Consider the following 13030-nt stretch of genomic DNA (forward strand, 5'->3'; position numbering starts at 1 on the left):
AGAAAAACCTGGCAGACTGCCTATGAAATCATGCTTTTTCTCAGAAACATAGGGTTATACTCTGTGGGTGGCATCTAAGTCCATTTTAAAAGTTGAAACTGAAAACTGCTCTCAGGAAATCAGTTTCAGTTTCCAGTTTTTATGCTTTTTACTTTAACGGCTTATAAAATTGTTGTGCTCACAGCAAGAGATGTAATTTTGCAGCTTCTGTTGTAATACAAAGTACTAAATGAGTACACATTGCCACCTAGTGTAGTAAAATAAATAATGTTCTCACACAGACTAAAATAAGATTGATAGCCAGATGGAGTTATGGCATGTTAGCCAGAATTATAGCTACACGGTTTTTGTCTTGACAAGAAATACTAATAAAAATAAGAATAATTAGAAAATCACAACAATTTTAGAAATGAGGAGCTGAGACATTGGTTGAATAAATGCTTTTCTATAATTTATTTGTAAGGATCAATAGTTTTGTCTATATTCCTGCAATTATACTTTCCTTAAATTTGCATAATAGATCATTAATAAATTCATAATTTACTAGGTACCTTGAAAAAAAAAGTTTCACTGGCAACATTGCCAAAAATGTCTAGCAACTCGTATTGCATTGTATCATATTGTAGCCTATGTCAGGGGATTTTGGGTCAAGGTTTACGGATGTTTATCACCAACTAATGTTAAATTAATGTTGAACCATGTGTGTGAGTTACCAGAGAGTTCTTCTCTTTCAGAGAAGAACTGATTTGATCTTGCATGTACAGCTGGGAGGCAGAGGTCATCAGTGACTGTCTGTAAGGGCTGATAAGCATGAATATAAACAATGCTCGCACACTGCCCGGTGCAGATCCTCACGATCGGGATCCAATGATATTCAACTAAACTGCTCAGAGGGGCACTGTTACTGAAAGCCAAGAGCTCAGGAGTCAGAAGCAATGTCATTTATTAATCTTGTTTTACAGTTTAAAATCTACTTTTATTTAAAAATGAACCCACTGGCGGACCGAACTGAGCTCACCAGTGCCTGATTTGGCCGCCGGGCCACCAGTTGAATAGCTCAGGTGTAGAGCTGTAATGCATCTGTGTAAACCTGTGAGTGAAAGTCTGACCTTGCTAGTAAAACTAGTTGAAATATCTTCTCATGAAATCGAGTGTGGCTGCTTTCGGTAAGTAAGATGAACAGAGGATATTTTTATCCAACATCATATTAGTACATATAATGCACAGGGTACATTGATTAAAAAGATCTTGCAAACATGTTTTTTGCTCCATGCCCAACATAGAATAAACACGGGTTTATATGCTCTGCTCTGTGACACTTCGGGAGCTGGTAGTTAAGTTTCAAGTATTTTTATTGTCAACCTCTTAACAATCTCATCAGAAACCCAAAACAGAACATAACTTTATGAATGAAATACATTCTCAAATATGTCTAAAATATGGCCAGAAGTTCTAGCAGGTCTACAGGATACATGAATAACCAAACGTTTTCGACATGGTTGACAAAAATGTGTTCGTTACACTCATTTAATATATAGTTTTAGACATTCCTCTGGAACTACTGTTATTTATTACTGACAAGAAAACAAGTGTCAAAATCTACAGGGGTAATTATCCTCAGGATTAGATCCTCCTGTGAGCTGAAGATGAAAATCGGTGTTAACAAAATCTACGTCTCTAAAGTGACTGAGTCTAAGAAATAGTTCATTCTCAAGACCACAAATAAAACTTGTGCCGACTGCAAGTCAACAGGAGGCTATGTATTGTGTTCGCAGAAGAACAGTTTGAAGAAGTGTTGAAAATATAAGAATTATTCTTGACTTGGAAAAAAAATATCCCTGTCAACAAGTTTTCTAATATCCCTAAGGTCTGTTTGCTTACAAATTAGATCCCACAGTCACTTAAAATTAAATGTGAGAATTTCATATATTAAAAAATATATATTTCAAGCCTTTTTGGAAGTTTTATGCAATCTAACGATTTTTAAGCCTAAAATGTTCTTAGTTTACATATTGTAAGCCATATTTTTTTTATGAATTTAAGAAAAACATGTCCAATAAAAAAGCATTATACATACATTTTTATTATCTTACCACCCTCCTCGCAACATAAAACTGGTATAGGAAGCTATAAAAAAGTGGAGTGGATAAGGCCCCCAGGCAGAACACGAGAGACTTCTCAGCAAGTACAATAAAATGCTTTAAGTTAGTTCCTCTCTGGTCATTCCTGATCTGTTGCTATGGTAATGCTGGCATTATATTTTTTGGCCCAAACATGTATGGACTCTACATTTTCTGCAAGCTTGACCACTGTCATTTGCTATTGTACATTCTCAGTATTGCAGAGGTGTGTGTCTATCATTTTCCTTCTTGTCCACTTTACTTCATAATTGCTCTGTTTATGTTAACTGTTAATGACCCATTGAGATAAATGAACGCCCCCTGGTGCAGACATTTATTGCGTTTCCAGACATTAGTGTATCTTTGCTTTGCTTCAACTCTATTATCATATTCAATGTGTCTGAAAAAGGACTAAGTCAAAATCAATGTTTTCAAAAAGGTTGTGAGATCCTGATGATAGGGCTGCCTGGTCGATGGTGGTCTAATGCCTGCACAGAAATAAATTTAATATTTTACTATATTAAATATAATATTTCAAAGAAATCCCCCAAAACTTCAGCACTGACATATTGCCTTGTTTTATATGTTTTTATCATCTGTATGTGTGTCAAATATTTGCATTATATTTCCTAGAAAGTACAAGTTTTTTTATTGTTGTCTTTATAAACCTGTTTTATGAATGAACTGTGTGGAAAAATGTCAAATTTATAGGGTTGAGCAGTAGCACTTCTTTTTCAGTTTAGTTACTGATCAGTGCATTTTAATGCCCTTGTAGTGTCTGACAGGATTGGACCAACAATTTCCTCATAGCTCATTGATAAAATTACAATTTTTTTATTTGGTGTTTTTCATTTGATGTTTTGTCCTTTCAAAAACATCTAACATTCACAAGAAATTGAACAAAAATACTCACATACTTTCTAAATTGTTCACGTTTTTTCCAGTTAAAAAACATAAAAAAGAACATGGAATTGGGTTTCTAGTATAAAAACAGGCAAGTCATGCCGTCAGTCCTCTTCATTAGATCGGATAAAAGTAGGTCTTGCACCTTGATGTTGCGCTCTTCTTGAGAACCTGGGGAGAACGCATCAGTACTCCCAGAGGCACGATGCATCAAGAGACGCACCATCACACATAAGCGTGCCTCCCTGGTCGCCACGAAGATACTTGCCATTGGAGCCCTTGATGGCGATGCGTCCATGTTCTGGAAACTCTAGAAAAAAGTCCTCTGACTTTTCCCCGTCTGAGTTCGCAAGGCCACTGCTTGAGACGTACCAAAACTTTCCATTCACGCCTGTAGACAGAAATCAGTAGGTTATATTTTAATTATTTGTTCAAATAAAGTCAGATAAAATGTATATACTGTATTTACCCTTTTGATAATATGATAAAATGACCGTCATGGTAAAATAAAATGCACACCTCCAAATTTTAAGGTTTCAGGATAAATTAAAACACAGATGAACAATATTGCAATGCATATGACACTGTGACTCTATTTATTTACCAAAACTAAGCCAAAAGGCAAAGGCTGCATGTGGGAAAACCCCATACCACTTTATTGTAAATTCAGAGTCATTAATAGACAAAAATACCACTCAAATTAATCCAATTAACATATCGTTGGTAAGCGTGATAGTGTAGCTACTCTTCAGTCTGAGTAATGAAAGTATTTCCAAACATGAAGTCTGCCACTTGTTCATGAGAAAAGTTTATTTGAAAATAAATATAGACAGAAAATATCAAAGTGAAAGTGACTGCTAATGTGTACAGGGCACAGTATTTCAGCATAAAAACCTTGTGTTAACTGTTGAGCACAGAGGTGGAAATGTCATGATCTGGGCTTGATTTTCAGCCACAGAACCTGGGCACATTATTAGGTTTTTATGCAAAACTGTTCTATGGTCAGGCCTCATCTGGCTGTCCACAAATGCACCGAGTCAGCCACAGTCCACAACAGAGTGAGTTGATATAAAAGCAGCCTATCACAGAGCCACAGGAGGTGCATCACATGTTGAAACGGCTAGCTATACATAAAATAGGTGCTGGACATCTCATATTAAATTCCACAGCTGGCTGGTCCCACACACTGCTTGTCATCAATACAGCGCACCCTCAAGCTTCATTGTCTTCCTACTCATACGCATACTGTCCATTTTGGCTCTATGACTACCGCCCATTAGTGGCTCACTGTGGTAGGACAACTTCAGCCTCCTTCAACGTTATACAAATCACACCAAGACAGGAAGAAGGCCGGCTCAAGTTGAAAGAGTTTCCTGAAAGGGGCACATGAGTCAGCCACGAATCCCTCTGCAAACTAAAGTATCATTGTGAAATATGAGACCATCTGCCTGATGGTTGAAGCATAGCCAAAACTGGTCCACACAGCAGGGCAATGGTCTGAAACATATACCAGTAGCTGCAAATCCAAAATAAAACGCCTCAGAAAGTAAGGTGTTTAATGACCCAGTCGAAATCCAGACCTGAATATAAAAGAAGTGCAGGGATAGGGTCATCCAGAAAATGAAAGTTGACTCCATAGACAAATCATTTTCCACATGCTTCAGTATTTTGGCTCACCTTTACTTAAAATAAATACAACCTGTCACATATTGTCATTCATCTAAGGTTTGAACTTAAACAAATTATCTATTTACACCAATACAATAAAATCCAGTTTCCCCCCCCTTTTTTTTACACTGACTGCACATGTTAAAGAGCATGCAAGAAAACTCAGACTCTGACTTTTTATGTTGTAGGCTCCGTTGTTGAAGATCAATGTGAAGATGTCATAGACTGATCGATTGACATCCAGAGTGTTGGCGTTCTTGTGGTGACACACAAAGCCGTTCTCCCCACGGAGGATCAGCATCGGGCGGTTAATGAGTTTCATCAGGAATAATTCGTCATCACCTGGAATGATTGATAGATGCTCACTGTGCACGTACGGGCGGATACAAAAGTGATTGCAGCAACAGTTTCAGACAAACACTGTTTTGAATCTCAAGCGAGTCGCCTAAAAGCACTTACCCACTGCGTCGCTGACTGCTGAGAGCTGCCCATTTTTCTTTGTGCACACATATTTCCCATTACTTGCCTTGAGTGCTACCCTGTGTCCTCGCCACTCAATGTCAAACATGGTGTTGACCTCTCTGGGAGGGAGGAGAGACATGAAAAAAGGTGGATGAAAAAACACCAACTAGATAGCTAAAGAGTAATGTTAAAATCCTTCTTTAAAGGAATGCACACTGCCATCCAGCTGAAGAAATGAGAGAGTTGTAGCTATTTTTGTCAATCTCATGTAACCTTCGTGATCTTTAGGTCAATATCTATGAAAATGACTGAGGTATAAACATTTGAGTGGTTTCTAATATCAATGGGCTGTGACAGCCATCTTGAACTGAATTAACTCGAGCTGGAAAAGAAAATAATGGACTACTTAAAGTAAGAATAACAATGTAACAACTTTATACACTTCCTGTAGTTAGTTGGTTATCACATGCTTGCACCAGGCAGGGCATCTGGCATAAAAAAATGCTAAATCAGTCATGCTCCTATTGAGTTTGTCGATTCCTACAAATATTTGTGTATTTTGGTCGATTCACATCTCTCTTCTAAGCTCCACATAGAAAACTTGGTAAGGAAACTAAAAGTTAAATTGGGTTTCTTTTTCAGAAACAGATTCTGTCTAACTCTGAATGCTAGGAAACGCCTTGTAACTGCAACTTTCCTTCCCTCCATTGATTACGGTGACATTACTTACATGAACGCTCCTACAAGCACCCTGCAGATGTTGGATGCTGTCTATCATGGTGCGCTAAGATTCAGAACTGGCTGTAACTACTGTACCTATCATTGCACCCTGTATCTGGTCATCATTACCTTCACGTAGACGCTCTCACTGGTACATTTTCATCTTTAAATCACTTTTTGGTCTGCTTCCTTCATACATCTCCTCCTACATGTCACTACGTAAGTGCAGCTACTGCGTGCGCTCTCAGGACATTATTACCTGCAGTGTTCCCTCAGTGCGAACTGAACTAGGCAAAAAGGGCCTTCTCCTACTCCGCTCCTGTTTCTTGGAACACTTTGCAAAAAAAATCTGAAGCTCTCGACCTTGACCTCTTTAAGTGGCTTAAAACATCTGTTACGTTCATGGGAAAAACCAATGCAGACATGTTCCTGATTTTAGTTTTCTTCATCGCTTTACAACCTAGCTGCTTTGTTTCATTTTTTTTAATACTGTTTTCTTTCATTTCTTCTTCTCAATTTGCTTTCTTTTATGATTGTCCACTGTTGTCATCACTCTTTGTTCAAATCAGGTCTTTCTTGTAAATGAGTCCCCGATGTTCAATGTTACTAACCTGTATAAGTAAAGCTTGAATGAAAGAATGTTTGCTAGTGCAGAAGGGAGCAGCCAAAAATAATTATCGGTAGTTGAAGAATTTGGTTCTTATGTGATAGGTGATAGGTGTCTGCTAAAGCATCGTCGTACATACATTTATTTATTATTTATTAACAAATCTTGTCTCTAATGGCCCTTAAAGCTACTTACACATCTGTGGCTGTGGACTGGATCTCCCCGTGTGTCACTAAAGTCCAGTAGGATCCTCCATTGGTCCTGAACATTGACTTTTTGCTCTCCTTATCTATCTCCATCTGGAAAGTCTCCATGTCTGTCTCCACATCCTGATTGGCCGAGATGCTCACACCTGGTAATAAAGAGGGAAAAGACATTTGTAATAATTCTGCTTTCGTTTGGAAGACTTATGTCCATTTCAATCCTGCATCCCCCGAAATGATTTTTGAATCAGATTTTGGGTCATTTAGGGTTCAAGTACCTAACTGATTCAGCACTAGTTAGATCTGTCCTGGTACTTTTGTTGTATCAAATCTTTTTGTGTTATTTACAGTGACTCATAAAGGTTTATCCATCTTCATAGGCAGCAAATAAAGTTATCAAAATACTTTATTTTAGTCAATCTTTTCTTTATGTAATGGTTTTATTTAATAAATGTTACACCCTGTTGTATACTAAACACATTATAAATAATCATTTGATAAACTTTAATTCAGATATACTTTTTGTCTATTCAATTTATGATTATATGGGTCAGCTGCTTTCCACTATTACCTTTGACCTGATCAGTCTCCAATTCCTTTAACAAGCCAGGTACATGAAAATTTACTCAAGTATGTTAACAATTAACTAAGAAGATGGTGATTTGTGGAAAAGATGGCTTCATTTAAAAAGAAACATTATGTAACAGTGTTACCTTAGATGTTCTTTTGAGCTGTTTTGTTTTGCAATTTTTTTTTCTCACAGGTCTATTATGCACAGTTTGATGACACCTAGTGGTTCAAATTACTGACATCCATTTCTCCGTTCATTTTTTTCCACGGCTTTTCCTTTCCAAGCTGTGGGCTGATGGCTATTTCCAGAAATCACTGTGCGAGAGGTGGAGGTGGTCTCATGTCCATCACAGGGACACATAGAGACAAACAAAGCACACAATCGTTCACTCGCTCACTCATATCTAGAGACAATTTACCAGTTACCATGCATGTTTTTGGTCTATGGGAGGAAACTGGACCACGTTTCCACTGAGAGAACATGCAAACTGCACGGAGAAAGGCCCCAGGCCAGGAGGCGGCCCTGCAATCTTCTAGTTGCGAGGCAACATCTCTAACCGCTGCCGTGCTGACCCATACATATTTAGATATATACTGCTTAAGGATGTAAAAGAAGCATAATTTTATCTAAAAATAATTGTATTTTAACTATCATTTATGTTGCATATTTCCCAAGAGATCTCACTAAATGTTATCCAAATTAAAGCATAAAATAAAGCTTATGAGGGAAAATCTTGTTTGCTGGATTACAAGGAAAACAAATTAGACCGATATGGAGATTTTATTGTAACTATTTTTAGAGGTTGGGATGATTTTGCCTCATGTCTTTTACTTCAAAAACATAATTGGAGTTGTTGTTTTTATTTTCTGAGTTTAGAAAGACTGAATGAGCAAACATAATTTAAATAAATGTTCAGTAGCTGTCTGTAGTAAATTCCATTTCATAAACTTGTCATTTGTTTTGCATTCAGAAAGACTTGCACAGTTTAGCCAATACAAAACTGTGCCATTGTTTAGTCGTTCCTGCTCTTTAAACTCAAATATCTTGCGTTCAGTGTTGCTTACTTAATCCACATGTCTAAACTGTGGTTGTTGGGGTGTGTCAGCTGCTGTGATTACACAGACACATTGCCTGTAATTGAACTGTGTCTGCTCTAGTTTAATTTAGGTGCCACCGAAATATCCTTCAACCTTTCTCTTAATCCTGTTACAACGCTAATCCCCCCTCAGTCACCTCCTCCACCCTTCCTGCTCATTCGCACGCTGTAATTCCCTGAGTGGTGAAATGCAAATCTGCACTGCAGGGCCCACTAAGCAGCTTTCGGTGCCCCGGCCTTTAAAAAACACAGAGCCGCTACGAGCTCTAACACTTCAGTTGAAAAAAAATATTGCTTTTGTCTTGTTTATTAAAGGTAGAGCAACCGTTTAATGAACTGTTCTGTTTTTAGAAAAAAATTATTCACGCAAATGCAAAAAACATGAAATAAAATGTTAAGTTTACAAATATAAAAGGAAAGCCATGGTTTAATTACGCTTGGTGGGTTTGAAAAAACAAAAACATGCTCCAATTGTTTTCACACAACACAACTGAACTCAGCTTAACAGATGACACAATGTCATCCAAGCCTAACCTGCTGCACATCCTTTCCAGCCTGATCCCTCCCTGTCACTGATTTGTCTAAATAAACCTGCTGCTGCTTTATTACCACGTTAGCTGACTTTATGAGAATTTCACTTGATGGGCGACTGTAAAGTGCAAGTCGCTGCAAGAATTAAAGCCCATCGGTGGTAAGTGACACCACTGCAGCATAGTCTGCCCTGGAGTCGTGTGCACACTACTTAATCTTTAAAGGACACACAGTGAAAATGACAAAGCCCATTACCACAATGACCTCTACAATATGGCCACTGACATTCTGGATCCAACGTGTAGAATAAAAGCTGAGTTAGCTTCCAGATTTGCTATTTTGATTCCTGCTGTGTGACTGCAAAGAAGCTCCTTAAAGAACTATATAAATAATATGTATAACACATGACTATATTAAAACTGATAATATTCACAGAGCTTAATGGTGGTTCTTCTCCATTTCTATGTGTAAAAAGGCTCATCATGATGTACAAATTATTAATTTTATTGAAGCTAGACTATTAGCTCACCCTCAAATCAAAATCTGCAAATTCAATGTCTTTAAATTGCCTAGTGATTACATTTGTAATGACATTTCCCAAATTTAGAAATTAAAGTGGATTATTATTGGCTATCATCTGAAATTTAAAAAAAAGAAACATGCACCCATTGGGAATGGCTTTTGCATAATTTTTTTTTTAACTTCTAAAGAAATGAGAATACCTTCACTGACTCAAAATTTATTAAAAGTGCTCAAAAATGTATGTCTGCTGCAATAAGTAATATCATTTTGTCAGTTTTTAAGTGTGATCTTTAAAGTTTTCTGTTTGCTTTAATGAGAATCAATCTTTGGCAATCAATCATGTAAGCATATATTTTTTGTCTCTCTATGTGTTACATGTTAAACACTTTGATCTAAACTATTTTATGTTCAAGATGTATTCAGTTACATTCATATTAGATCACATTTTAAAATTTAGTTACCCATTTTAAAAAGTTGACAACTTGCAAAAACATAAAAATGTATTATATCTCTTTATATATGTTAAATATAATTTTAGATTAGCCTGTCAGGGCGGCATGGTGGCTCAGTTGGTAGAGCTGATTCCTCTAAGCAAGAAGGTCACCAGTTCAAATCATGGCCTAGGGCTTTTCTGTGTGGAGTTTGCATGTTCTCTCCGTGCACGGGTTTTCTCCATGTACTCCGGTTTCCTCCCACAGACCAAAAACATGCATGTTAGACTGATTGGTAACTGTAAATTGTCTCTAGGTGCGAGTGAGAATGGTTGTTTGTTTCTATGTCTCTCTGTGATGGACTGGAGACCTGTCCAGGGTGTCCCCTGCTTCTTTCACAGTGACTGCTGGGCATGGGCATCAGTGACCCCCGTGACCCAAAAAGGAAGAACCGGTTAAAGATAATGGATGTATGGATTAGCTTGTCCTTAATATACTCAGGAGTACTGTCTATTTTAATGTATTTTTATTATTACACCTGTAGATTGTCCTTGAGTGTCCTGAAAGGCACTTTTTAAATAAAATGCATTTTTATCATTATGTACTCAGAACATGTGGCATTCATTAAAAACAACAGCCAACAACAACAAAAAAATGTCTATCTAGGTTTGAACTGAACTGAACTGAAATTAATTGTATACCAACACTAAATTTGAAAGAAACCCATGTTCTGTATTACATAAATGATTTACTTGAAACTAAGTTATGATCACATGAAACTTTTCTCAAGACTACCTTCCAGTTTATTACCTTGTTTGACAGAAACAAATCTTTTATTAGCAGCTTGGAAAACTACTTGTGGGTGACTCTCCTCCAGATCAAAAAGCTCATCTTTTCCCGGCTTGGAGCATCGACCGGAGCGCAGCGTTCCTGTGGGGCCCACTGGGGTCAGATATTTCCCATCACAGTCCTTGAAGGCCAGTTTACCAGATTTTAGCTCCAGTGTGAAGCTGGTGGTGCTGTTGCTCTCCTTCACCAGTTTGCCGTCGTTGCTGAGGAACCGGCTGTCGCAGGTCTTCAGGCTGTACTTCCCATCCTGGTACACCAAGGTGACCAGAGAGTCCACCCCCCAGGGGATGTTGCTGTCCACTGAGATCTCTCCATCGGAGGCAGACAGGTGGGCATAGCGTTTGCGTGCCACACTGAGGAGGCTGGCCTGTGGGTGTAAAGCCAGATGAACAGCCCACAGCTCCTGCTCGCCAGTGGTTTGAGCAAAGCAAGACAGATAGTCAGCAGAGCCTCCGAAGTAACGCTGGTACGGTTCGGACTGCAGCGCCCAGCGACCGTCGGACTGGGGCACTATAAGGAAACGACAATCGGGGTCAGGCTTCTCTGCCCCACATGTGATCTTCCCATCTTTGTCAGAAGCAAGATAACGTCCCAAGTGACTACGGAGAAAGACGACCTGACCATCTTGTTCGTCCTGTTCCAAGGTCCAGATTTGTTTCTTCTTCAGGCTGACGCCCGAAGCGTTCACTTTGAAGCCGAAGGCCTCAGCTGTCAGGTAACGGCTTTCATAGTTAATTAGGCCAAACTGCAGCTTCAGAGCCCGGTTAATTCCGTTAGTGGGCATGCTTTGACCGGGCCGCACGTCAACACAGCAAGCAGGAAGTTTAGGACGAATAAGGGAAAGTAGGCATGAGATGGAGAACCAAAACTAAAATGATTGATATCTTCCTCTTTTGTGTCCCACAAGCTGTGAAATAAGTCCACTTATCTTCCTTGATGGATTGTTCCTTCCGTTCTCAAGCCACTTTCTCTCTTCTCCCCCGAGGGCTCACGCAAGCACTTGCTCTCAGTTCCTTAATGAGTTAGGATTAAAATCAGCAGGAGACAGCACCTCAATCCAACAAGCTGCTGACGTCACAAACCAGTGCACCAACCACGGACCTCTCCTCCCTCACTCTCCTTCTCCAGTTTACAGTCACGGCGGTTTCCATCTCTTATCTGTTTCACATCTTCATCCAGTTTGCTATCGCTTCCGAAGAATCCTCTTCTATCACCCCACCACCCCATTAACTCACTGACACACTTGTTTGTCAGCCAGTATTCTTTTCTCGCTCGTTCTCAGGTTCGTTTGTGGACCTCACTATCCAGCCCAAGGATTATCCCAGCTTTGATTTGCCATCACACCAGGATGGATGTCTAGAGAGTAAAGGTGCTTTTGTTTGCACCCCATTGCTTTTAATTTTAAAGAGGCGTTAACTACGAGTTCTTGTACTTCATATGGAGAAGATTATGTCATTATGTCTCTCATGAAGGAACCTTCAGTTTTGTTTGACTTGATGTAGAGATTAAATCTGTATTCACAAAGAAGCCTTTTCACTTCACAGTGGAGGTACAGTTTTACACATGGCTCACTTATTTAGAGTCATCTTAAACCATAAAGCAGTTAAAGGGTTTCTTTATGAAAGTTCCTGCACCAGTTAGCAACTTACAGGTCCAGTGAGACTCCCTGGCAGGAACATTACTTCAAGTCAGATTTATTTAAATGTGTCAAGACTGTGAGCTCACAGACTTCCTCTGTGAGCTAAAAGGAATTTGACTAACACAGATTTGAATGTACATTAATTTGCATTTTCTCCAATTTCACCTTGTTTGATTCTCAGTCCTACACTTTCCAATCTGTCGAAACCTTCACCTCTTGTTTTGTTAGTGCAGGTGATGGAGGATAAGACGCGATGCTTCAGTGTGACCTTTGTCACAGTGCGTGTCACCATCAACCTTTATAAGAGCATTACTTCCTTCGTTCGCAGGTTCCTAAAGACGGCGAGAGTAAATCCAGGGGCAGGGGTCTGCAACCTGTGGCTCTTTGAAGCTAACACCAACTTAGTTTATTATTTGTATACCCATAACAGAAAGGGCATATCTGTCATATTTCTGCAAATGTTTGAATGATATACATACAAGGAGCAAAACCTGTTGATTAGACTGAGCTACTTCATTTATCTTCCAGCCTTACAGTGAGCTCTTTCTCTCAAATCCACCAGAAATTCTTTGGAATACTTTTAGGACAAGTTGTTTAGAAATACAGTAATTCAATCTGATAACTACAAATGAGAAAAAAAATAGACACAATCAAAGTAAAAGTTTAAAAAAAAAAGTATTTGTTTAAAGTCACAATTACATATCTAAC

At 38.6% G+C, this 13030-nt stretch overlaps 1 protein-coding gene across 1 annotated transcript; it reads right to left on the reverse strand.

The window, feature by feature from the left end:
- Nucleotides 1-3098: 3098 nt before the first annotated feature.
- On the reverse strand, nucleotides 3099-11543 carry fscn2a (fascin actin-bundling protein 2a, retinal). Its single transcript, XM_037688392.1, is given in 4 exon segments — nucleotides 3099-3414; nucleotides 4866-5272; nucleotides 6676-6832; nucleotides 10645-11543. Coding segments are annotated over 4 exon segments (1593 nt in total). The 5' UTR covers nucleotides 11468-11543; the 3' UTR covers nucleotides 3099-3208.
- Between the last annotated feature and the right edge of the window lie 1487 nt (nucleotides 11544-13030).

This window comes from Nematolebias whitei, chromosome 15 (assembly GCF_014905685.2).
Source record: "Nematolebias whitei isolate Nwh7 chromosome 15, NemWhi1, whole genome shotgun sequence".
Lineage (NCBI taxonomy): Eukaryota > Metazoa > Chordata > Actinopteri > Cyprinodontiformes > Rivulidae > Nematolebias > Nematolebias whitei.